The 26,936-nt window shown below is 45.4% G+C and overlaps 3 protein-coding genes across 6 annotated transcripts in view; 2 read left to right on the forward strand and 1 right to left on the reverse strand.

Annotated features, from left to right (window-relative positions):
- LOC310734939 (protein sidekick-2-like) overlaps positions 1-26,936 on the reverse strand; it is a 289,396-nt gene that overhangs the window by 49,400 nt on the left and 213,060 nt on the right. Inside the window, exons 14-22 of one of the 2 annotated variants that reach the window (XM_083557417.1) lie at positions 21,826-22,002; positions 21,320-21,456; positions 20,981-21,128; positions 19,537-19,677; positions 17,769-17,950; positions 17,396-17,511; positions 16,852-17,056; positions 16,265-16,363; positions 13,845-14,036 (exon numbers count right to left, since the gene is read on the reverse strand). In XM_083557417.1, the coding sequence (XP_083413543.1) occupies positions 13,845-14,036; positions 16,265-16,363; positions 16,852-17,056; positions 17,396-17,511; positions 17,769-17,950; positions 19,537-19,677; positions 20,981-21,128; positions 21,320-21,456; positions 21,826-22,002 (1,397 nt within the window). Of the gene's footprint in view, positions 1-13,844; positions 14,037-16,264; positions 16,364-16,851; positions 17,057-17,389; positions 17,512-17,768; positions 17,951-19,536; positions 19,678-20,980; positions 21,129-21,319; positions 21,457-21,825; positions 22,003-26,936 lie in introns of both variants that reach the window. The other variant, XM_083557418.1, reaches the window with a different exon arrangement.
- LOC310735021 (uncharacterized protein) overlaps positions 3,268-26,936 on the forward strand; it is a 122,864-nt gene continuing 99,195 nt past the window's right edge. The window contains exons 1-3 of one of the 3 annotated variants that reach the window (XM_083557601.1): positions 3,268-3,656; positions 3,822-3,924; positions 12,081-12,635. In XM_083557601.1, the coding sequence (XP_083413727.1) occupies positions 3,310-3,656; positions 3,822-3,921 (447 nt within the window). In that variant the 5' untranslated portion in view covers positions 3,268-3,309 and the 3' untranslated portion in view covers positions 3,922-3,924; positions 12,081-12,635. Of the gene's footprint in view, positions 3,658-3,821; positions 3,925-12,080; positions 12,636-26,936 lie in introns of those variants that run through there. The other 2 variants (XM_083557602.1, XM_083557603.1) reach the window with 2 other exon arrangements.
- The window catches only part of LOC310734891 (uncharacterized protein), a gene marked incomplete at its 3' end in the record, with an annotated part of 116,768 nt that continues 114,567 nt past the window's right edge, over positions 24,736-26,936 (forward strand). Inside the window, exon 1 of the mRNA XM_083557365.1 lies at positions 24,736-24,855. The remainder of the gene's footprint in view (positions 24,856-26,936) is intronic.

The raw sequence follows: 26,936 nt of genomic DNA on the forward strand, positions 1-26,936 counted from the left end.
CATTCTGCTACATTGGCTCAGGACTACAGTTTGCTTCTGATCTCCATCACTGCACCCCGCAACATTGTATATCTGCAATAAATGGACATTCAGTGCAACCCAGATGAGGATGAGGTTCCCTCTTAAGTATGGTTCCTCTCAAGGTTTCTTCCTTATGCCATCTCGGGAAGTTTTTCCTTCACCACAGGCTCCACCGGCTTGTTCTTCAGGGACAAACTTACATATAAAGAACATATTCATTTTTATCACTACATTATCTGTGTAAAGCTGCTTTGAGACAATATTAAAAGTGCTAAACAAATTTAAATGAATTGAATATTTTACTGAGTGTCTCTACTGTCCACTGTCACATTCAGAGAGTGACTGGTACTTTGCCAGAGATTTCTGCAGCTTCCTTATTGTTGCAGTAGATCCCTCAGCAACCTAAATTCTATGTTTCTTTGTTGTCCTTTTCAGCAGTTTTGAAGGAAGTTTCTGTTCCCTATTCTGGAACTTTGAGCTGCGTCACAACGCTTTTGGGAACGCCTCGCGTTGTCCACGGTCTGAACCATGTGTAAAATCTCTTGCCGATGCAAAGCGGTGCCGGTGTCCGTGGGACTCGCAGGCTGATCTGGCAGAAGGAATGGAGTTGGATGAGTCCTCTCCGGCCTCCCCTGCAGGGTTGAGCACCTCGCTGTACACGAACGTAGTTGGGGCTAAGGAGTGTGGCAACGGGGCGATGCCATGTGTGAAAGAGATGATAGCTAGCAATCTCTCCCCTAGCATAGTTCAGTACTTAAGCCGAAGTGGCCTGCAACGGCTTAGTAGGGAACACCGGGGCCTTGAGCGATGATGCTATGCTAGGGAAGAGATAGCTAGCAGGTCAGGCTGCAGATTGCCTCCACACAATGGGTGTGTTGCAGGCATACCAAGCTGACCTGCTGCGGAAGTTGGACGAGGGACTTAGCTCTATGCTTGACGATATTAAGGAGTTGCGTCGCGCTGCCATTGGTCGGTCAATGGCAGCCCTAGTGGCCACAAAAAGGCATCTGTGGCTCACCCTGACAGATCTCTCTGACTGGGATCGGGCTATACTGCTGAATGGTCCAATGGCTCCTCCTGGCTTGTTTTAGGCGATGCTGTAGCGGTGGACGTCGACAAGTTTCAAGAGACTAAGAAGCAATCGGAAGCGTTTCAGCGGTACCTCCCTTGCCTGCTTTCATGGGGCTGCTCGGCGGCAGCCTCAGCCTGGTATGTCCAGGCACCGCAAAGCCCAGAAAGAGAGAGTTGCCATCTGGTCCCCACGGGGAGGTTCCAGGTGCCCCTGTCGATGCTCTATGCCCAAGAAGGAGCTGAGCGACCTGAGGGTCATCCTCGCTTCGAATAAACGGGCCATGGTGCGTAAGTCCTGGCGGCTTACATCTAGGAAGTCGTTGTGCATCTTGTTTCATGGTGCCAGTCCCTCTGCAGCACCACAAGTAGGCCAGGCCATTAGCTCTGCCACAAGATGTCCTTCAGAGTGCGGCCTCCCTCCCCTCAGGAGGCTTTAATGGCTGCAGGGCAATGCTTCAGCTGCTCTGAAAGGGTCTGAGGCCAGCCTTGGTTCCCTTATGATACTTTCTGTGTGGGGAAGGCTGTCAGATGTGTCTCAGTGGGTCCTGTGTACTATAGAGAGGGGCTATTCGATTAAATTCGGGTTCTCTTCCCATGGTTCAACGGGTGGGACCCAAGCAGGCTCTGTTCCTGGAACAGGAAGTGCACGTTCTCCTAAGGAAAGGGGCCATCGAGATGCTTTCCCCCCTCAGTCAGAGAGTCAGGCTTCTACAGCCCGTACTTCGTTGTTCCAAAAAAGGATGGCGGTATGCGTCCGATCCAAGATCTGCGCTCCTTGAACTGCTCACTCATGAGGCTCAGGTTCAGGATGCTCAATCTCAAAGAAGTCGTGTCTCAGATCAAGTCCAAGGACTCACCCCACACTTTTGCGAAGTGTATGAATGCGGCGCTGACCCCACTTCGGGCTTCGGGGCATCTGCATTCTTAACTATATTGATGACTGGTTGATATTAGCTCGATCAGAGCTTCAGGTGGTCCGGCATCGAGATGTCATTCTCACCTGCCTGAAGGAGCTGGGGTTAAGACTGAATGCCGGGAAGAGTGTGCTTTCTCCATGGCAGAGGACCACCTTCCTGGGCATGGTGTGGGCACAGCTGTTTCCCACCTGGATCGGAGTTATCCTCACTGCAGTCAGAAGAGTAAGAGAAGGCCAGTCACTCACTGTAAAGCTGTTCTATCCAAGTACCATCAAGGTCTCATGGCGAGCCTCCCGAGTCTTAGATGTGTGCAGAGAATTGACATTCCTGTCCCAAGGCCCCGTCCTGGGAACTCCTTGTTGTCACGTAATGCTAACGACAGAAGCGTCCCTCATGGGGTGGAAGCGGTCATGAGTGGCCACTCCGCCCAAGGTCGGTGGACCGAGCCACACCTCTCATGGCACATAAACTGCCTGGAGATGATGGCTGTGTTTCTGGGTCTGAAACACTTCCTTCTAGCCATTAGAGGCCACCATGTGTTGGTCCATATGGACAAGTGGATCCTCCTGTGGTCCCAGGGGAGAGCAGTTTATATCCCGAGCAGATGCCCTTTCGAGGCAAAGGCCGAGGTCTGGGGAATGGAGGCTCCACCCTAATGTGGTGGAGCAGATATGGCAGAGATTTTACAGAGCCCAGGTGGATCTATTTCGAATCGAGCTGATCACACAGGGGTTTTTTCGGCTTTCCAGTGACTTAGTTTCCTGTGTTTGACTTGTTTGTCGCGAGTTCCGTGTTTGTATTTCTCTCGGCGTTTTCAAACTTTACTATCTACCTACCTATCTATCCATTTTTTCTCTTTTAATAACCCAAAATTGTTGTTGTCTTCCTGACTTGTGCCTGTAGTCAGTTAACTTGACTATCACTAGTGTTGTCTATATTCATTGCCTCTCACTCATATCTCTGTATATTAACTCTGTTCGCGATTATGAGCACTATGCCGGCTGTGTGTCTGACTTTGAGCACAGATGAGGACTTTTTCGAGTTGCAAATGGTGGCGTTGGAGATGGAAGCTTTGGAGAAACAAATTTGCGAGCTGCATGCAAAGCCCAGCTGCGAGAGCGGAAAGTGGCACTGGAAACATCCAGGGCGGATGCGCACTCATCCCAGGTAAATTCTCGGGTTGAATCTAACACTCCCAGCACCTCAACTCCGCGTGTTTCTCTGCCCAAGCCCAGCGCACCTACAACGCGGTCCCGCCCAGGTATCGTTCACTCCAGCACCGGTGCACCACGAACCTTGGATGCAGCAGCAGCAGAAGCCGCGAGCCAAGCCCCGGTTGAGGACGTCTCCCCCGCCACCACCGGCCTTCGAGATCTCGACCGAGAACCGCTTCGCCCCTCTCTGCGAGACGAAACGTGATACCGTGATTCTCGGAGATTCCATCGTCCGTCATGTCCGCGCTACCGGAGCTAAAGGTAAGGTGCACACTCGCTGTTTTCCTGGTGCTCATGTTCTCGATGTCGCTGCGCAGCTACCCGCGATCCTGAACGAGAACTTCGGAGCGGTTGTTCTCCATGCCGAAATGAACATCACCAGGCTGAGGCAAACGGAGATCTTAAAGAGGGATTTCAGGATCCTGGTGGAGACGGTACGCAGCACATCACCCACAACGAGGACCATAGTGTCAGGACCTTTTCCCACTTACCAGCGAGGGGCTGAGAAGTTTAGTAGACTTTTAGCACTAAATGAATGGTTACAGTCATGGTGTCGAGAACATAAACTTCTCTTTATTAATAACTGGAACTGTTTCTGGGAGCGTCCTAGGTTCTTCCGCCCTGATGGCCTGCACCCCAGCAGATTTGGAGCAGCAGTGCTATCAGATAACATCTCTAGGATACTTCACACCATCTGACTGGTAAGACATCAAGAAATCTTCAACTATAAGAACACGCATACTACAGACCAAATAGTTACAAGTTCACACACAGCCCAGTTTATAGAAACCGTATCTATTCCTCGTGTAGTAAAACCAAGAATTAAATACACAAGATCCAGAAATAATCTTATTAGAGTTAAAACAAAAAAATGCCAGATAAACAAACACAACAAAGTTCTAAACTTTGGTCTTTTAAACATTAGATCACTTGCACCAAAGGACTGATTGTAAATGAGATGATCACAGAGAATAATCTCGATGCACTCTGTCTCACTGAGACCTGGATTAAACCAGATGATTATATGGGTCTAAACGAGTCGACACCGTCAGGATATGTTTATAAGCATGAGCCCCGTCAGACTGGTTGTGGGGGAGGGGGTGTAGGAACCATTTATAGTACCTCTCTTAATGTTAGTCAGAGATTAGGATTCAGCTTTAAATCATTTGAAGTGCTCGTCCTTAAAATTGTACTTTCAGACATACATATAAAATTCGCTCTGGTCACCGTGTACAGACCCTCAGGGCCCTACGCTGATTTTCTTCAAGAGTTAGCTTGTTTTCTTTCAGACCTCTTGATCGATTTTGATAAAGTGCTGCTTGTAGGAGATTTTAATATTCATGTAGATGATGTAAACGATGCTCTAGGATTATCATTTGTCGATTTATTAAACTCTTTTGGGGTTAAACAAAACGTCACCAGACCAACTCATCGCTTTAACCACACATTAGACTTAATAATATCCCACGGAGCAGACGTCACTGATATAGATATTTTACCTCAGAGTGATGACATCACAGACCATTATCTTATACTGTACACACTACCGGTAGAGCAGATTAGCCTTGTTGCACCACACTATCGACCTGGTAGGACTGTTGTTTCGACCACTAATGACAGATTCAGAAATAATCTGCCTGATTTATCTCAATTTCACACTAAACCCATAACTGCTAATAATCTTGATGAAATGACTAACAACATAAACCTTATCCTCACTAGCACATTAGACACCGTTGCCCCCATCCGGTTAAAAAAGGTTAGAGAACAAGCACCTGCAACTTGGTATAATAGTCATACGCATGCACTCAAGAGAACAACACGTAATCTGGAGAGAAAATGGAGAAAAACTAAATTGGAGGTATTTAGAATTGCGTATAAAGACAGTATGCTCAGCTACAGACAGGCGCTAAAAGCTGCTAGAGCTGAACACCTGAGCAAACTCATAGAAAATAACAAAAACAATCCCAGGTTTCTTTTTTCTACAGTAGCTAAACTAACTACAAACCAGGGATCTGCAAATTGTGTTCCATCACAGTTTAGTAGTGAAGACTTTATGAATTTCTTCACTGAAAAAATAGATAACATTAGAAAAACAATTGTGGCAGTTCAACCTTTAAGACCATCTCCTGAGACAGTGTTACCTTCAACTCCACAACTCCACTGTTTTACATGTATAGGACAGGAAGAGCTGTATGATGTTATTATCAAAGCTAAATCAACAACATGTCAGTTAGATCCAATTCCAACAAATCTACTAAAGGAAGTGTTATATACAGCTGGTGAGTCTCTTCTGAATATTATTAACTTCTCATTATCTTTAGGTCACGTTCTTAAATCCCTCAAGCTAGCAGTTATTAAGCCCCTCATTAAAAAAACCTAATCTGGATCCAAACACGCTATCGAATTACAGACCAATTTCAAATAATTGTTCTTGGTTGTTCCAAGATGGCGGCGCGGCAGTAGCTCGCAGTGGCCGCTCCGGACCCAAAATGGTGCTACTCTCACTTTGTAGCCCGCCTTACACAACACATGGACATCAGAGCAACCAGGGTCCCTGTGTACAACCGAAAAACCCTGAAAGGACTCAGAAACAACCCAAACAACACCATTAATGATGACCTGCGGCAGAAGCTACGCGACCTCGGAGTGCTCCGAGAACCAGGCCTCCAGTCGTCGGCATCGCATGCGGCGGACGGGCGGAGGAGGGGGAATCGGAAGCGCTGCGCGAGAAAACAGAAGCGCGGAAAGCTAGCGGGCGCTAATGCTAGGCTAAAAGCTAACCTTAGCCGGCCTGCTCTACCATCACTACTGCTGGCAAATGTCTGCTCCCTGGACAATAAACTAGACTACATCAGACTCCAACAAGCTACTCGGCGTGAGTACAGACACTGCTGCGTTTTTGTGTTTACGGAGACGTGGCTGAGCGACAGAGTTACGGACGCCGCCATCCAGCTGGACGGGCTAGCCGCGTTTCGTGCCGACAGAAATTGCAGTTCTGTGCGGTAAGACTCGCGGCGGCGGTTTACATCAACATGGAATGGTGTAAGAACTCTGTGTTTGTTTTGTACCTACTGCTCATTGCTGCTGGAGTTTATTGTTGTGAGATGTAGACCTTTTTATTTACGCCGGGAATTCACCACTGATATTGTGCTCGGAGTGTACATACCACCTAGCGCTAATGCTAAGGAAGCGCTCAGCGTGCTCTACGGGACCATTAGCGAACTTCAAAACTCACACCCTGACGGATTGTTTATTGTCGCTGGAGATTTTAATCACGCAAATCTCAGGACTGTGCTCCCTAAATTTTATCAGAATGTGGACTTTGCAACCAGAGGAGAAAACACGCTGGATGTTGTTTACAGAAACATCCGGGGCGCATACCGGGCAATCCCAGCTACAGACCACTCAGCAGGCGTTCAAGACCAGTTCGGAAGCAAGTGAGAACCTGGCCAGCAGGATCCATGTCTGCTCTCCAGGACTGTTTCGAATGCACTGACTGGGACATGTTCAGGGAAGCTGCAACCAACGGCGATTTCATCAACTTGGAGGAATACACGTCAACAGTGACCAGCTACATCGGCAAGTGCATTGATGACGTGACTTTCTCCAAGACCATCACTACACGCTCCAACCAGAAGCCGTGGATGACCGCCAAGGTGCGTGCGCTGCTAAAAACAAGAGACTCTGCCTTCAGATCAGGGGACAGGGCGGCCTTGAAAACAGCAAGGGCCAAACTGTCTAGTGCCATCAGAGAGGCGAAGCGCGCACACGCCAAGAGAATTCACGGCCACTTCCAGGACAGCGGAGACACCCGGCGCATGTGGCAGGGCATCCAGGCGATCACGAATTACAAGACTACATCACCTGCTTGTGACCGTGACGCCTCACTCCCAGATGCGCTGAACGACTTCTACGCCCGGTTCGAGGTGCAGAACAACATGGTGGCAAGGAAGACCATCCCTCCTCCCAGTGACCAGGTGCTCTGTCTAACCACAGCTGAAGTGAGGAAAACTCTATGCAGAGTTAACCCACGGAAGTCTGCTGGACCAAACAACATTCCTGGCAGAGTGCTCAGGAAATGTGCACAACAGCTAGCAGATGTCCTCACTGACATCTTCAACATCTCCCTGAGCAGCGCCACTGTTCCTACGTGCCTCAAGACGACGACCATCATTCCTGTGCCGAAAAAGTTTTCTGTCTCCTGCCTTAATGACTATCGGGACGAATCCCATCATGATGAAGTGCTTCGAGAGGCTCGTCATGAGCCACATAAAGTTTCCAACCGCACTGGACTCCATGCAGTTCGCATATCGTCCAAACCGCTCCACGGATGATGCTATCTCCACAACCCTTCATCTGGCCCTCACCCATCTGGATAACAAGGACTCTTATGTAAGGATGCTGTTCATAGACTTCAGTTCAGCATTCAACACAATCATTCCTCAGCACCTGATTGAGAAGCTGAGCCCACTGGGCCTGAACACCTCCCTCTGCAACTGGATCCTGGACTTCCTGACTGGAAGACCTCAGTCAGTCCGGATTGGAAACAGCATCTCCAGCACCACCACACTGAGCACTGGGGCCCCCCAGGGCTGTGTGCTCAGTCCACTGCTGTTCACTCTGCTGAATCACGACTGTGCACCAATGCACAGCTCGAATCACAGCATCAAGTTTGCCGATGACACGACCGTGGTGGGTCTAATCAGCAAGAACGACGAGTCAGCATACAGAGAGGAGGTGCAACGGTTAACTGCCTGGTGTGGAGCCAACAACCTGTCTCTAAACGTCTACAAAACTAAAGAGATGGTTGTTGACTTCAGTGGAGATCGTCAAGAGCACCAAATTCCTTGGTGTTCATCTGGCGGACAAGCTCACCTGGTCACTTAACACCAGCTCCATCACCAAGAAAGCCCAGCAGCGTCTCTACTTCCTGAGAAGGCTGAGGAAAGCTCATCTCCCTCCCCCCATCCTGACCATGTTCTACAGAGGGACCATCGAGAGCATCTTGAGCAGCTACATCACTGCCTGGTTTGGGAACTGCACCGTCTCGGATCGCAAGACCCTACAGAGGATAGTGAGGACAGCTGAGAAGATCATCGGAATCTCTTTCCACTCTATCATGGACATTTACACCACACGCTGCATCCGCAAAGCACACAGAATAGTGGATGACCACACACACCCGTCACACACACTTTTCACACTCCTACCATCAGGGAAACGGTTCCGAAGCATTCAGGCCGCCACATCCAGAGTGTGCAACAGTTTTTTTCCCGCAAGCCATCAGGCTCCTCAACAAAGAACTGGACTGAACTCTCTCTCACACACACACACACACACACACACTTACACACAACTGTGTGACTGATCTGCACAAACCGGACTCAACACCCATCATACACTTCGCTCACCCAGGTTTCAATACCAATCACATTTTTCACTATCGCAAAATGTTTACATGCCGTCTGTTGCTGATTCCAGGACTTGTTATTTTGCACAATATTCTGTCCAAATCCTTTGGTCACTGTTCACTTTATTTTTGATTGCTGCTACTGCTGAATTGCACAAATTCTGTTTACATTTTTCTGTTTACACTGCACCTTATTCTGTTACGACAGGTTTTACTGGCGGAGCTATATCCATTTTTATTTTTATATTTTGTGTATTGTGTATTGTCCTGCACTGTCCTGTGTTGTCTTGCACTGTCTTGTGTTGTCTTTTGCACTGTTTGCACCAGCTGCACACATGCACTTTATGTGGCGAGGATCTTAGTTCTCGGCCCTGTGTTCTTCTGTTCTGTACTGTTTGTTTTATGTTGTTCTATGTAGCACCTGGGTTCAGGAGGAACGTTGTTTCATTTCACTGTGTACTGCATCAGCTATATATGGTTGAAATTACAATAAAAGCTTCTTGACTTGACTTGACTTGAAATCTGCCATTTATGTCTAAGGTTTTAGAAAAGATTGGCGCTGCCCAGTTATGTTCCCACTTGCAAGAGAACAATATCTTTGAGGAGTTTCAGTCAGGTTTTAGGCCCCATCATAGCACATAAACTGCCCTAGTTAAAATCACTAATGACCTGTTTTTAGCTTCAGACCAAGGCTTCATCTCGCTGTTAGTTTTACTAGATCTTAGTGCTGCGTTCGTCACGATAGATCATGATCTCCTCCTGGATCGCTTACAGAATTACATTGGCATTCAGGGACAGGCATTAAGCTGGTTTAAATCCTACCTGTCCGATCGTTACCATTTCGTAGATTTAAATGGAGAGCTATCCAGGCTAATGCTAGTGAACTATGGCGTGCCACAAGGTTCAGTTCTAGGACCCCTGCTCTTCACAATATACAGTGAGGAAAATAAGTATTTGAACACCCTGCTATTTTGCAAGTTCTCCCACTTAGAAATCATGGAGTGGTCTGAAATTGTCATCGTAGGTGCATGTCCACTGTGAGAGACATAATCTAAAAAAAAAAAATCCAGAAAATCTGAAAATATGATTTTTAAATCAGAAAATATGATTTTTAAACTATTTATTTGTATGATACAGCTGCAAATAAGTATTTGAACACCTGAGAAAGTCAATGTTAATATTTGGTACAGTAGCATTTGTTTGAGGTCAAACGTTTCCTGTAGTTTTTCACCAGGTTTGCATACACTGCAGGAGGGATTTTGGCCCACTCCTCCACACAGATCTTCTCTAGATCAGTCAGGTTTCTGGCCTGTCGCTGAGAAACCACGGAGTTTGAGCTCCCCCCAAAGATTCTCTATTGGGTTTCGGTCTGGAGACTGGCTAGGCCACGCCAGAACCTTGATATGCTTCTTACAGAGCCACTCCTTGGTTATCCTGGCTGTGTGCTTCGGGTCATTGTCACGTTGGAAGACCCAGCCTTGACCCATCTTCAATACTCTAACTGAGGGAAGGAGGTTGTTCCCCAAAATCTCGCAATACATGGCCCCGGTCATCCTCTCCTTAATACAGTGCAGTCGCCCTGTCCCATGTGCAGAAAAACACCCCCAAAGCATGATGCTACCACCCCCATGCTTCACAGTAGGGATGGTGTTCTTGGGATGGTACTCATCATTCTTCTTCCTCCAAACACGTTTAGTGAAATTATGACCCAAAAGTTCTATTTTGGTCGCATCTGACCACATGACTTTCTCCCATGACTCCTCTAGATCATCCAAATGGTCATTGGCAAACTTAAGACGTGCCTGGACATATGCTGGTTTAAGCAGGGGAACCTTCCATGCCATGCATGATTTCAAACCATGACGTCTTAGTGTATTACCAACAGTAACCTTGGAAACGGTGGTCTCAGCTCTTTTCAGGTCATTGACCAGCTCCTACCGTGTAGTTCTGGGTTGATTTCTCAGCTTCCTTAGGATCATTGAGACCCCACGAGGTGATATCTTGCATGGAGCCCCAGTCCGAGGCAGATTGACAGTCATGTTTAGCTTCTTCCATTTCCTAATGATTGCTCCAACAGTGGACCTTTTTTCACCGAGCTGCTTGGCAATTTCCCCGTAGCCCTTTCCAGCCTTGTGGAGGTGTACAATTTTGTCTCTAGTGTCTTTGGACAGCTCTTTGGTCTTGGCCATGTTAGTAGTTGGATTCTTACTGATTGTATGGGGTGGACAGGTGTCTTTATGCAGCTAACTACCTCAAACAGGTGCATCTAATTTAGGATAATAAATGTAGTGGAGGTGGACATTTTAAAGGCAGACTAACAGGTCTTTGAGGGTCAGAATTCTAGCTGATAGACAGGTGTTCAAATACTTATTTGCAGCTGTATCATACAAAGAAATAGTTTAAAAATCATATATTGTGATTTCTGGATTTTTTTTTTTAGATTATGTCTCTCACAGTGGACATGCACCTACGATGACAATTTCAGACCCTCCATGATTTCTAAGTGGGGGAACTTGCAAAATAGAAGGGTGTTCAAATACTTATTTTCCTCACTGTACATGCTTCCCTTAGGAAATATTATTAGAAGGCATGGAATTAGCTTCCATTGTTATGCTGATGATACCCAACTATATATCTCATCTAAACCAGGCGATACAGCTCAATTAACCCGGATAACTGAGTGTGTTAAGGAAATAAGAGATTGGATGACCCATAACTTTCTACTTTTAAATTCTGATAAGACGGAGATTTTGCTCATCGGCCCAAAAACTAGTATACAGAAGCACCAGCATCTCAACCTGCATTTAGACGGATGTTCTGTAACCACTAGTTCAACAGTAAAAGACCTGGGAGTTATTTTATAGCAACTTATCTTTTAAAAATCATATCAACCAAGTTACAAAAACAGCCTTCTTTCACTTATTAGTATTTCTAAGCTAAGAAATATGTTGTCTGATGCAGAGAAGCTCGTTCATGCGTTTATGACCTCCAGAATAGACTACTGTAATGCATTACTAGGTGGATGTCCTGCGTCATTAATAAACAAGCTTCAGTTAGTTTAGAATGCGGCAGCAAGAGTTCTTACAAGGTCAAGAAAATATGACCACATAACCCCAATCTTATCATCCCTACATTGGCTTCCGGTTAAGTTTCGAATAGTCTACAAACTACTGCTACTCACTTATAAAGCACTAAATGGATTGGCCCCCATGTATCTCTCTTCCTGACAGTGTTTGGGGCTCAGACACATTCTCCCACTTTAAGTGTAGATTAAAAACATATATTTTTAGCAAAGCCTACACATAACATACGTACGTCTCACATCATAACCTTGTGCTCCAGAACATCTGATCACATGCACATTATCAACTTGTGCTGTTAATATCATGAACAGCAGCTAAGCTAATTCCTCTCCACTGCTTCTCTTTCTCTCCGCATCCCGAGGCATCTTGAGGTTTGGCCAGCTCCAGTCACGTCCCACCTCATGAAGATTATGGACTTTAAAGAAGTAGATGCCAAACTCGCAAACATCCTGAACCATCTAGAGACGTACCAGTGCCAGTTGGATCCCACTGCATGTGTGGAGTTTGACATTGGACCTCCTGGAGTGTTTAAAGGCTATGGCTTGGAGAAGCTGATGCTGGATCTGTGATGATCACAAATGTTGAGCTCAGTAGCTCCTACTTTTATACCAAAGACTGTTAAAAGAACATTTACTTATAATCTTATACTCTAGTAATCATGTTAGTTCTCACTCTCCAGTGTTCTGTATTGTTAAAAGATTTATGATCAAACTCTTGATGTCACCCAAATGAGGATGGGTTCCCCTTTTGAGTCTGGTTCCTCTCAAGGTTTCTTCCTCATAACATCTAAGGGAGTTTTTTCTTGCCACAGTCGCCATGGCTTGCTCATCAGGAATAAATGCACACCATTCACCTTGACTGTTGATTTCTCTAAAGCTGCTTTGAGACAATGTCTGTTGTGAAAAGCGCTATACAAATAAACTTGACTTGATCTGTTTGCAACCCAGGAGAACTTGCACTGTCCCCTCTGGTTCTCTCTCTGCCATGGTGCAGGCATGGAAGAAGCTATGCTTGTATCCCCCCCGATTGCACTGCTCTTGGTAGTTCGGGAGAGAGTTTGCCGGGAAGGAGCCTGTCTCCTCCTGGTAGCACCTCGTCGGCCGGGCAGACCATGGTTCGTGGACCTGGTGTCCCTCTATGGCCCTAACTATGGCCCTAACAGCTAAGGATTTCCTGACAAAACGCAGACCCTCAGTAGGTGGGTTGTAATTGCTATCTCATCATCTTACAAGTCCTCTGGTCTCCCCGCCCCGCTCGGGGTCAAGGCTCACTCCACTTGGATTGTAGAAGCCTCTGTGGCCTGGTCTGCTAAGGTCCCACTCCAGGACATATGCGATGCTGTGGGCTGGTCCACCCCACTAACCTTCGCCAAGATTTATGACCATGACCTCTGTACTACGTGTTGGTTGTGAGGCTCTCAGTGGTCAGTGTGGCGTTATGGGACACTGGTTTATATATATATATATATATATACACCTTGTCACCAAAACATCCTACATGCGCTGTCCCTCTAAAAAACTAATTTCTAATCTTGTCCATCGTCGTCACTCCCAACGAAAACCTTAACATCTTCAGCTCTGCTACCTCCAGACCACCATCCGATGCTGTCTAGCTACACTGTCCCCTGCCAACACCTTACATTCTCCAATTTGCTTCAGGTTGCATCTCCTGCATAGAACATAGTATAAAATAAGTGTTCACCACTGCCATTTTCATCCTTTTAGCAAAATCTATCACCATATGCCCTTCCACACTCCTCTCCTTAAGACCATACCTACCATCACCTCCTCATCACCTCTGTTCCCTTCACCAACATGCCCATTAAAGTCTGCCCCAATCACCCAATTTCCACCGGTAACCTGTCGACTAACGATACTTGTGGCGGTCGTTGTTAACCCAGGCCTCGACCGATCCGGTATGAAATTCTCATTTGTGATCCGCATATTTGATTTGGCACGTTTTCAGCTTGATGCCCTTCCTAACGCAACCCTCCACATTTACCCGGGCTTGGGACCGGCACCAAGAGTGCAGTGGCTTGTGCCTCCCTAATGGCTGGGTTGTGTGTATGTTATTGTATGTGTTTAAACGTGTGTGTATAATTGTGTATATATGTGTGGGTGTGTACCTGGTGGTACCCCTGATGAGATGGTAGATGATGACAGCTGTCCCTGTCCTTTAGACGTCATTGCTGCCACCTCAATAGTATATGTGGTTAAAGCTGTCAGTCCTGTAACGCGGTACTCCAGCGTGGCATTGGGGAGGTAGTGTGTAACTCGCGTGTTCGTCCGGTTAAACTCTTCCCATGAGATACGGTAACCTGCACACACACACACACACACACACACACACACACACACACACACACACACGCACACACACGCACACACACGCACACACAGTGTCAGCTCTAGAATTTTTGTCACCCTCTGCGTCAACATGCAATATTGATATGTTTACAAATACTGTCTACAGTTTTCTGATATGACTGTGCTTATAATAATTGCCACCCCATAAATTACTACAACCTCAATTACAAAAAAGTTGGGACACTGTGTAAAATGTAAATAAAACAGAATGCAATGTTTTACAAACAATCATAAACCCATATTTTATTCACAATAGAACATATAAACCATATCAAATGTGGAAACTGAAAAATGCACCATTTTAAAGAAAAAATAAGGTAATTTTGAATTTGATGGATGCAACAAAAAAGGTTGGGATGGAGCAACAAAAGTCTGGAAAAAGTAAATGTTATTAAAAGGAAAAAGTTGGAGAAACATTTAGTATCTTATGAGATTAATTGACAGCAGGTCAGTGAGATGATTGGGGTATAAATAGTGTATCTTAGAGATGCAAAGTCTCTCAAAAGTAAACATGATCTTCAACAATCTGTGAAAGACTGCATCTACAAACTGTGGAACTGTTTCAGAATAATGTTCCTCAACATCAAATTGCAAACCAGTTAAACATCTAATTATTTACAGAACATAATCTCATCAAAAGTTTCAAAGAATCTGGAGAAATCTTTGTGCACAAGGGACAAGGGGAAAAATCAACAATGGATTTTTGTGATCCCCAGGCCCTCGGATACAATAAACTACATTTAAAACAGTCATGATTATTTATTAGAATCACTGCATGGGTTCATTAACACCTCCAGAAATCATTGTTTGTGAACACAGTTTGCCATTTCATGCACAAATGCAGGTTAAATCTCTATCATGCAAAAAAGAAAGCATGCGTGAACATGAACTCTGGGCCCAATTTCATTTATAATGTACTGAGGATAAGTGGAAAACTGTTCTGTGGTTAGACAAATCTAAATATCAATATATTTTTGAAAACCAATTCCTTTCAATTCAATTTAATTCCTTAATTACAGTTACATTCGCTCCACAAATAACACACACGTGTTTACCGCCAGTGTCAGTAAACATATACTTATTATCCACTTTTCTCTTCGCCACTGTGAGACGCTGTTTCATAATAACTGTACAATAGGGTTAAATACATCAGAAGCTCGACTTGATTGACGCTGGTATGTTCACAGGTAGGCTAGCATTCGGTAAGGCAGCTGAAGTGCTGCATTATGGGATCTGTAGTTTGTGTTATCTGGTGGTATAGTGGTTAGAATGCGGCGCTCTCACTGCTGCGACCCGGGTTCGATCCCCGGTCGCTGTGGTGACCCCTGATGGGAGAAGCCGAAAGAAAGTTTTAGTTTGCGCTTCATATCGCCAGGACATAAATAACAATAATAATAGATCGTTATAAAATGACCTTGCGGGCTGGATATAATTGTATGTCGGGCCAGATGTGGCCTGCGGGCCTTGAGTTTGACACATATGCTCTATTACAACAGCATGACTTCATAGTAGAAGAGTCCAGGTGCTGCACTGGCCCACCTGCAGTCTAGACCTTTCAACATTTGAAAACATTTGGTGCCTCATGAAATAAAAAATACAACAAAAGAAACCCAGAACTGTTGAGCAGCTAGAATCCTGCATCAGACACATAGGGTGCAACATTCCTCTTCCAAAAACTTCAGTAACTGCTCTCCTCAGTTCTCAGATGTTTACGGACAGAAGACGTGATGCTACACAATCACGTGTGTGGGTGTGTGTGGGTATGCCCCACTCCTTCTACAGCACCTCTCGTTCCCTACAGCCGTCACAAAGTACCCCACTCCACTTAACTTCCATGTACACTGTTGCTGTGGTGTGTTCCAGCTGATCCTGTGGCTCTTCACCCTCCTGAATATTTCCACACTTGAATGTGGAACGGTTAAATATGAAAAGTTTTATAAAATTCAGTATTTATTTGTTTGTGATGGAACATTTCTAATCTTTTAGTTTTGTAATTTAGTACATTTCTTTTAAAGAAAACATTTTGTTTAAAAGTATCTGTCCATCTTTGGTCTGTCTGAATGTGTGTGTGTGTGTGTGTGTGTGTGTGTGTGTGTGTGTGTGTGTGTGTGTGTGTGTGTGCGTGTGTGTGTGTGTGTGTGTGTTCAGATAAAACAGAGAATAAATAATAATGAGTCACCAGTGAGGATTCCGTTCTTCTCATGCGGTTCTCTCCAGCTGACTTTCAAAGATGTATCGAGAATTTCTGTAAAACTCAGATGACCAACAGCACCGGGGGCTGCAGAGAGACACATAGAGACACATAAGGACACAGACAGAGACAGAGAGAGAGACAGAAAAACATAGAGACAGAGAGAGACAAAAAAAAACAGAAAGAGAGAGACAGAGGGAGAGACATGGAGTGAGACAGAGAAAAACACAGAGCAATACACAGAGAAAGAGATACAGAGAGAAACAGAAAAACACAGAGAGACACAGAGAGAGACTCACAGAGACACACAGGGAAAGTCACACATAGAGGAACACAGAAAAACAAAGAGAGACAGAGAGACACAGAGAGACAGACAGAGAGAGACACAGAGACAGAGAGAGATATGGGGAGACACACAGAGAGACACACAAAGACACAGAGAGTTTTATATATATATATATATATATATATATATATATATATATATATATATATATATATATATATATATATATATATATATATATATATATTAAGTTAATTTGTAAGTGTGTGTGTGTGTGTGTGTGTCTCACTGTCTTCGTGGGTGTTTATTCTGTGGGCGGGACTACGTGGGCCGTCCCCTGGTGTGGTGAAACACAGAACCGATGTGAAATAGTCTGTAAATTTCTTCAGGCCGCTGACGAAACCGACATGGACCCCATCCTGGAAATTGGGCCGAACCGTTACAACTGTAAGCTCCTCCCCCTGCCCCGCCTGCCCCGCCTGCCATGCTAACAGCTGCAGAGAACCAAACAAAGGAACATCTTCAAAACTGTTTCTGTAACATCTACATGTGCATGTTTATTTATATATATCTATGTGCGTGTGCATGCAGGTGTGTGCATGTGTGCATGTGTGCATGTGCGTGTGTGTGTGTGTGTGTGCGTGCGTGCGTGCGTGCGCGCGCGCGCATGTTTGTGTGTGTGTGTGTGTGTGTGTGTGTGTGCGTGCGTGTGTGCATGTGCGTGTGTGCATGTGTGTGTGTGTGTGTGTGGGTGTGTGTGTGTGCGTGTGTGTGTGTGTGTGTGGGTGTGTGTGCGCGCATGTTTGCGTGTGTGCATGTGTGTATACTCTGACCTTGTATCCCTGGTTGATGCCGTTGATGAACTGAGGGTTGGGTGCAGTCCAGGTAAAGCGTAAGGTGGTGGAGTTTACAGCTTCTACCTGAACATCACCTGGAGCAACAGTAGGGACTGAGAGAGAGAGAGAGAGAGAGAGAGAGAGAGAGAGAGAGAGAGAGAGAGAGAGAGAGAGAGAGAGAGAGAGAGAGAGAGAGAGAGAGAGAGAGAGAGAGAGAGAGAGAGAGAGAGAGAGAGAGAGAGAGAGAGAGAGAGAGAGAGAGAGAGAGAGAGAGAGAGAGAGAGAGAGAGAGACATTTAGAAGTATAGCTCTGGATTTGGATCTAAAACTCTGGTGTTTTGGATCTAAAGGATTTGGTTGGATCCTGTACCTCCCTGTAATGTCCATTCCATCACTTTATGGCTGTAGACTCCCAGTCCAGCTCCGTTATATGCTGCCACTTCTATTTCATAGTTTGTCCAGATGATCAAATCCTCCAGGAGCAGGTTGGTCACCTCTGGATTGGAGATGTTCTTGTACTGGATGTCCACTGGAAGACCAGTAAGACGGTAACTGGAACATACACAGGTCATGTTTTTTCAAAAAGATATTTCCAAAAGCATCTGAACTAAAATAATACATTTCTTATTTAACCCTGGTTTTATTTATAAAGCTGACTTTTTTTTCTTCTTCTTTTTCTTTTAGCTGCTCCCATTAGGGGTCTCCACAGTGGCTCATCCGTCTTCATCCCCCCCTACCTCTACATCTGCCTCTTTTAAATGAACTACCTGCATGTCTTCCCTCACCACATCCATAAACCTCCTCTTTGGTCTTCCTCTTTTCCTCCTTCCTGGTGGCTCCATCCTCAGCATTCTCCTACTGATATACCCCATGTCCCTCCTCTTTCTTGTTCAGTTTTTATCATCTTATTCTTGTTTCAGTCCTCACTCTCCTCATCTTCTTCACCTCCAAAACCATCCTACAGACCACCATCCGATGCTGTCTAGCTACACTGTCCCATCATACATTTTCCATTCTTTTAGCAAAATCTACCACCATCTGCTCTTCCAAATTCCTCTCCTTAAGGCCATACCTACCATCACCTCCTCATCACCTCTGTTCCCTTCACCTACATGCCCATTAAAGTCTGCCCCAATCACCAATCTTTTATTTCTAGGTTCACCTTCTACCACTTCATCTAACTCACTCCAGAATCTTTCCTTCTCCTTCATCTTACAGCTGACTTGTGGATAAGCACTGATTACATTTATCTTCCCCCTTTCAACTTCCAGCTTCACGTTTATCACCCTATCAGAAACTTTCTTCACCTCCACTACACTCTTACTGTACTCTTCCTTCAGAATCACCCCTACACCATTTCTCTTTCCATCCACACCATGATAGAACAGTTTAAACACCTCCAATGTTCCTGCTCTTACTCCATTTCCATATAAAACTGATTTGGGACAAAGTGCATTATTAAAAGCATTTTACATATTAACACTGAATTAAACTGGTTTTGTACCTAAACCCTTCAAACTGCAGTTATCAACTCCTAATTAAGAAACCTGACCTTCATCCTGTCAGCTGTCCAACTACAGTCCAATATCAAACCTCCTCTTTATGGCCAAGATTCTAGAAAAGGTTGTAACACAGCAGTTCTGCTCACATCTGGTCACAGTCTGGTTCCATTTTAATTTCATAACCTTTTTAACTCTTTAAAAGTGAATATTTATTGTTAAAAATTGCTCTACAAATAATCTAAATGGATTACAGCGACTAAATCATGATTTGAACACCTTACATTTCTAATCAAACACTAGAGGGAGATAATAAACCATTTTAAACCTCCTGCAATTCTCTCTCTCTCTCTCTCTCTCTCTCTCTCTCTCTCTCTCTCTCTCTCGATGGAATCCACCATATGGACCCTAACATTTGGTATAAATATTTATGTCCGCTGTGCCAGTAACCACCTGCAGTCTGTCAGTGTTAAAAAGAGGCCTAAACTCAACTGATGTGACTTAGAGATGCAGGGAGAGAAATAGAAAAAGAGAGCGGCAGTGAAGGGAGGGAGATCAAGGTACAGTACTGTGTGTGTGTGTGTGTGTGTGTGTGTGTGGGTGTGGGTGTGTTTGGGAAGTGGGGTTATAGCTACTGACCGTATAATGTATCCCCGGAGCGCACCATTTTGCTGATTCTCAGGGGGAGGCTGCCACTGTATCATGATGGACGAATTGGTACGGCCGCTAGCAATCACATTCTGTGGGGGGGCACTGGGGGGTTCCTCTGGGAGAGACAAGCTGTGTGTGTGTGTGTGTGTGTGTGTGTGTGTGTGTGTGTGTGTGTGTGTGTGTGTGTGTGTGTGTGTGTGTGTGTGTGTGTGTGTGTGTGTGTGAAGAAAAACAAGATAAAGGTCAAATAAATAAAAAAAAAACACAAAAAAACACTGCAGTGAGGGGAATCCATTGCATTACAAATCACTGTAGTAAACTGTATCACTGTAAATCACTGTATCACTGTAATCTACTGTAGCATTGTAATATTTACATTTACATTCGCGGCATTTAGCAGATGCTCTTATCCAGATCGATAATATATATTGTACCACTTTTATATACAATTTTACTGTCATTTACTGTATCACTGTAATATGCTATGTCGCTGTAATATGATGCTGAAGATGCCTCTGTCACATGTTTACCTTACCTACCTTACCTACCTTACCTACCTTACCTACCTTACCTACGTTCTTAAACAGGCTGCTCAGATAATACATTAATGCTAAATTCAAACCCATAAGCGAGCAAAATGAACAAAAATCAACACAGTGGATTCACGTTTATTATTAGATTTAGAAAATACCAGTTTTTATGTTCGTATCATTTTATTTTGTTGTATTTATCCTCCACACATTAAAGACCAGTCCGTGAAAATATTCTCCGACATTAAACCAGTCCGTGGCGCAAAAACAGGTTGGGGACCACTGCTGTATATCACTAATACACTAAATCACTGTAACATACTATCAATGTAATATACTGTAATGTAATGTGTGTGCTCGATGGAGTGTTTGTGTGTGTGTGTGTGTGTGTGTGTGTGTGTGTGTGGGTGGTTTTTTTGTGTGTGTGTGTGTGTGTGTGTGTGTGTGTGTGTGTGTGTGTGTGTGTGTGTGTGTGTGTGAGGGTGTCTATGTGACATGATGGTAAATGATGGTGTACGTGGCGGTATGTGCGTGGCGGAGTTTGTGTGTGTGTATGTGATGGAGTGTGTGTGTGTGTGTGTGTGTGTGTGTGTGTGTGTGTGTGTGTGTGTGTGTGTGTGTAGCTGAGTATATGTGTATGATGGTGTATGATCTTGTACATGGGGGTATGTGTGTAAAGGAGTTTTGTGTGTGTGTGTGTGTGTGTGTGTGTTTGTGATGGTATGTGTGTGTGATGGTGCGTGTGTGTATATGACAGAGTGTATGGGTGTGTGTGTGTGTGTGTGTGTGTATGTGTGTGTGTGTGTGTGTGTGTGTGTATGATGGAGTGTATGTGTGTGTGTGTGTTTGTGTGTGTGAGATGGTGTGATGGTGTGTGTGATGGAGTGTGTGTGTTTTCTCACCGTCTGGTCTCAGTACTGAAGGCTCCTCTCCGCACATTGTTCTCAGCACACAAGCGAAACTGGTAGGACCGAGCTGGAGTCAGTTCCCTCACTGTCACCGCTGTGGACCCGGGATCAACATCCGCTAAAAGAACTACCCACGGAGCATCTACACACACACACACACACACACACACACACACACACACACACACACACACACACACACACACACCATCATGTATATTAACTAAATAGTTAAATTACTTAACTCAAAAGCAGCTAAAGTTAATAGGTTATTTTCTGTGTGTGTGTTAGTGTGTGTGTGTGTGTGTGTGTGTGTGTGTGTGTGTGTCTCACTGTTCTCAGACACTTCCAGTATGTAGCGTATGAGAGGACTGTTTCCATCGAAAGGCTTTGTCCAGGTCAGATTGATGGCTCTTTTCTCCACAGAGCTCAGTGTGGAACTCGGGTTTTCTGGCGCAAGAGGCAACTGCCTATTTCACACACACACACACACACACACACACACACACACACACACACACACACACACACACACAAAACCTAGAAAACCTAGCTCTATGTAGTTTAGTGTTGCACCAGGGTTCTGGAGGATCTAGGGTTTTACGATCTACTGTGTATAGTAGAAATTACAATAAAAGCCTCTTGGCTTGACTTTAAATGTTGTTTGTAGCTGAGTGTGATGCTGTGAATGTTATCAGCGTTATATTTAGGTGAAGCATAATGTACATGCTCAGCAACAGCTATACAGATGTGAAAAGATAAACTAGACGCATTTCACATTCAGAAACATTTGATCAGATTATCTCACACAAACATACAGTGAATGATGATGTATGTACCTGACTTTCAGGTGAGCAGTGTGAGAGTCATTTCCTCCAAGTGATGTCACTCTGCAGGTGTAGGTTCCGATGTCACCTGACCACGTCTGTGAGATGTGCAACGTACCATTAGTGTCCAGCCGTAGCCGTGGTGACGACCTTGGGTTAATCACCTGACCATCCTTCTCCCACAAAAACCTGAATATGCGCACACACACCCACGCACAAACACACAATAATAATAATAGTAATATTAAAAACCTCCTCCTTGGTCTTCCTCTTTTCCTCCTTCCTGGTGTCTCCATCCTCAGCATTCTCCTACTGATATACCCCATGTCCCCCCTCTGCACATGTCCAAACCATCTCAATCTCACCTCCCTCACCTTGTCTTCAAAACGTCCTACATGCTCTGTCCCTCTAATGAACTCATTTCTAATCCTGTCCATTGTCGTCACTCCCAACAAAAACTTACTCTTTTATCACAAATCACTCCTGCTATCACTCTTCTCCACCCACTCCACCCTGCCTGCACTCTTTTCTTCACTTCTCTAACACACTCTCCATTACTCTGCACTGTTGACCCCAGGTACCTGAACTCCTCCACCTTCTCCACCTCTTCTCCCTGCAACCGTGCCCCTCCACTGCCCTCCCTCTCATTCACACACATGTACTCTGTCTTACTCCAACTGGCTTTCATTCCTCTTCTCTCATAGCATCATAGTCCATGGAGACTCCTGTCTGACCTCGTCCATCAACCTGTCCATCACCACTGCAAACAGAAAAGGGCTCAGAGCCGATCCTTGATGCAGTTCCACCTTCACCTTGGAACCAGTCTGTCGTTCCTACTGCACACTTCATTGCTGTCACACTCTCCTCATACATGTCCTGCACCACCCTCACATACTTCTCTGACACACCAGACTTCCTCATACAATACCACAACTCCTATCTCCACCCTGTTGTACGCTTTCTCTAAATCCACAAACACACAATGCAACTCCTTCTGACCTTCTCTATACTTTTCCATCAACATTCTCGAAGCAATTAATGTGTCTGTGGTGCTCTTCCTCGGCATGAAACCATACTGTTGCTCACATATGGTCACCTCTTCTCTCAGCCTGGCTTCCACTACTCTTTTCTATAACTTCATGGTGTGACTGATCAACTTTATACCCCTGTAGTTACTGCAGGTCTGCACATCTCCCTTATTCTTAAAGATTGGTACCAGCACACAACTTTTCCATTCCTTAGGCATCTTCTCAACCTTCCAGAATCTTGTTACACAATCTGGTTAAAAACTCCACTGCATCTCTCCTAAACATCTCCATGCTTCTACCAGTATGTCATCTGGTCCAACCAACTTTCCACTCTTCATCTTCTTAATCGCCGCTCTCACTTCCTTCTTACTAATCCTATCCACTTCCTGCTTCACCAACTCCACATCATCCAACCTCTCTCTCCCATTTTCCTCATTCATCAGCTGCTCAAAATACTCCCTCCATCTTCTCAACACACTCTCCTCACTAGTCAACACATTTCTATCTCCATCCTAGGGTATGGGTATGAGAGTATAGTGTGGTGTATAGTATAGGGTAGGGTATGGGTGTATAGTGTGGTGTATAGTACAGGGTAGGGTATGAGAGTATAGTGTGGTGTATAGTATAGGGTAGGGTACGAGAGTATAGTGTGGTGTATAGTACGGGGTAGGGTACGGGAGTATAGTGTGGTGTATAGTACAGGGTAGGGTACGAGAGTATAGTGTGGTGTATAGTACAGGGTAGGGTACGAGAGTATAGTGTGGTGTATAGTACAGGGTTGGGTACGAGAGTATAGTGTGGTGTATAGTATAGGGTAGGGTACGGGAGTATAGTGTGGTGTATAGTACAGGGTAGGGTACGGGAGTATAGTGTGGTGTATAGTACAGGGTAGGGTACGGGAGTATAGTGTGGTGTATAGTATAGGGTAGGGTACGAGAGTATAGTGTGGTGTATAGTATAGGGTAGGGTACGGGAGTATAGTGTGGTGTATAGTATAGGGTAGGGTACGAGAGTATAGTGTGGTGTATAGTATAGGGTAGGGTACGGGAGTATAGTGTGGTGTATAGTATGGGGTAGGGTATGAGAGTATAGTGTGGTGTATAGTACAGGGTAGGGTACGAGAGTATAGTGTGGTGTATAGTATAGGGTAGGGTACGGGAGTATAGTGTGGTGTATAGTACAGGGTAGGATACGGGAGTATAGTGTGGTGTATAGTACAGGGTAGGGTACGAGAGTATAGTGTGGTGTATAGTATAGGGTATATTCCACCTCAAGCGGACACGGACACTGCAGTATGGGACTTACATGAGACACTAACGCAACACCAAACACAGCATCTGGACGCTGCGCTCATTGTGGTAGGAGATTTCAACAGTGCCAACCTCAAGCGCGCACTACCAAACTTTTATCAGCACATCACCTGCCCCACCAGGGGCGAAAGAACACTGGACCACTGCTATACAACATTCAAGAACAGCTACAAGGCACAACCACGTCCACCGTTTGGGAAATTGGACCATGCCGCCATCTTCTGTGCAATATCGCCATCTTCATGTGCAATATCACCTGAAATACATGCAATATTACCTGCAATACGTGCAATACCACTTGTGTGCAATACAACCTGAAATACATGCAATATTACCTGCAATACGTGCAATACCACTTGTGTGCAATAGAACCTGCAATACGTACTTTCCCTCATTTGTATTTATACATTGTGTTGTGTATATACTTGTATATTATAGTATGTCTTATTCGTCTATTCTTTTATTTATTTGCATTTATTTTTTATTTTTTTCATGCTGCTGTAACGAAGAAATTTCCCCACTGTGGGATGAATAAAGGCTTATCTTATCTTCCTCAAGCCTGTTTACAAACAAAGGCTGAAACAGGAAGCTCCGGTTCAGAGGGAGGTCGTGCGCTGGACTGACCAATCGGTGGCTGCTCTGCAGGACGCTTTGGATGACGCAGACTGGGACATGTTTCGGCGCAGCTCTGATGACGTCAACATGTTTACGGAAGCGGTTGTGGGATTCATCAGGAAACTAGCGGATGATATGGTGCAAAAAACCACTATCAGAACGTTTCCCAACCAGAAGACACCAGGGACATGGATGAATACAAGGCTGCATCTTACAGTGTTCGCAGAGCGGTGAAGGATGCAAAGCAGCGTTACGGGAGGAAACCAGAGTCACAGTTCCAACAAGGTGGCTCTAGGAGTATGTGGCAGGGACTAAGGACAATAACAGACTATAGAACACCATCTTCCAGAATGGTGAATGCGGATGCTTCTCTGGCAGACGAGCTAAACACCTTTTACGCTCGTTTCGAGGCTGCAGCTAACCGCGCTAGCAGCACAACCAGCGTGCACGCCGTGAGAGCCGGAGAGGTAAACACATTCACCATCTTGGAGCATGACGTGAGGAGGGCATTCAAGAGAGTGAATACCAGGAAGGCAGCAGGACCAGAAGGCATCACAGGTAGGGTTCTGAAAGCCTGCGCTGACCAGCTAGCACCGGTGTTCACTGAGATATTCAACCTCTCACTGAAACAGTCTGTTGTCCCCTCATGTTTCAAACAGTCCACCATTGTTCCTGTCCCGAAGAAACCCCAGCCCGCCTGCCCTAACGACTACCGCCCTGTAGCTCTGACCTCAGTAGTGATGAAGTGTTTCGAGAGACTGGTCAGAGACTTCATCACTGCCTCACTACCGGACACACTGGACCCACTACAGTTTGCGTACCGTCAGAACCGTTCGACTGAGGACGCAATTGCACATCTTCTCCACACTACACTCAGGCACCTGAACCAAAAAAACGGGAATTACACAAAGATGCTGTTTGTGGACTCAGCATTTAACACTATAATTCCCTCCACACTCACCTCTAAGTTGGAGGTCCTGGGACTTAGCCTGCCGCTGTGTCAATGGATCTCTAACTTCCTGACTGACAGACCACAAGCTGTATGGGTGGGAAAACACACCTCATCCACCCTCACCCTCAGCACTGGAGCTTCCCAGGGTTGTGTTCTGAGCCCCCTGCTGTACTCACTGTACACATATGACTGTGTGGCCACTTCCAACTCCACCACCATCATCAAGTTTGCTGATGACACTGTTGTGGTGGGCCAGATCTCCAACAACGACAAGACGGGCTACCTTCAGGAGGTTAAAAACCTGGAAAGATGGTGCCAGGTGAACAACCTTCTCCTAAACGTCAGCAAGACAAAGGAGTTGATCGTGGACTTCAGCACGAAGCAGGAGCGGTCATAACAACTGCTAAACATCAACGGGACCCCAGTGGAGAGAGTGGACAGTTTCCGGTACCTTGGTGTTCACATCACACAGGACCTGTCTTGGTCCTGTCACATCAACACCCTGGTGAAGAAGGCCCGGCAGCGTCTGTACCACCTGAGATGCTTAAGGGACTTTAAACTACCCTTTTAGGTGCTAAAGACTTTTTACACCTGCACCATTGAGAGCGTTCTGACGGGTAGCATCACTTCCTGGTTCGAGAACAGCACCATGCAGGACAGGCGAGCCCTCCAGAGGGTGGTGCGTCCACACCGAGCTCCCTGACCTGCAGGACATCTACAGCATGCGGAGCAGGACCAGAGCCAGGAAGATTGTGAAGGACCTCAGCCATCCCAATAATGGACTCTTTTCTCTGTTGCGTTCTGGGAAACGCTTCCGCTCCCTGAAAGCGAACACAGAGATAATGAGGAGGAGCTTCTTCCTGCAGGCCATTCGGAGTTTAAACCAGGAAACACCCAGGATCTAAAAAAACTGGCCCACTCTCTCCATCATCAGACCTTTTTTCCCAAACTAACACATATCACACTTTTCATGCTACGACACTTTAGACACTGGACTTGCACAGCACAGTGCACTTTACATTTTATATTTTTTATACCACACTATTCCGCACAAGGACACTTTACACCACACCTTACTGCACACAGACACTTATGGACACTTTACACCACACCAGACCGCACACGGACACTTTATGGACAATCAAAACCATGCTTACTTGTTTACTGTTTAACTGCACACTGCCATAAGCATTTCATTTCATTTAATCTTCTCCCGCT

This window comes from Silurus aristotelis, assembly GCF_946808225.1.
Source record: "Silurus aristotelis genome assembly, chromosome: 12".
Taxonomy (NCBI): domain Eukaryota; kingdom Metazoa; phylum Chordata; class Actinopteri; order Siluriformes; family Siluridae; genus Silurus; species Silurus aristotelis.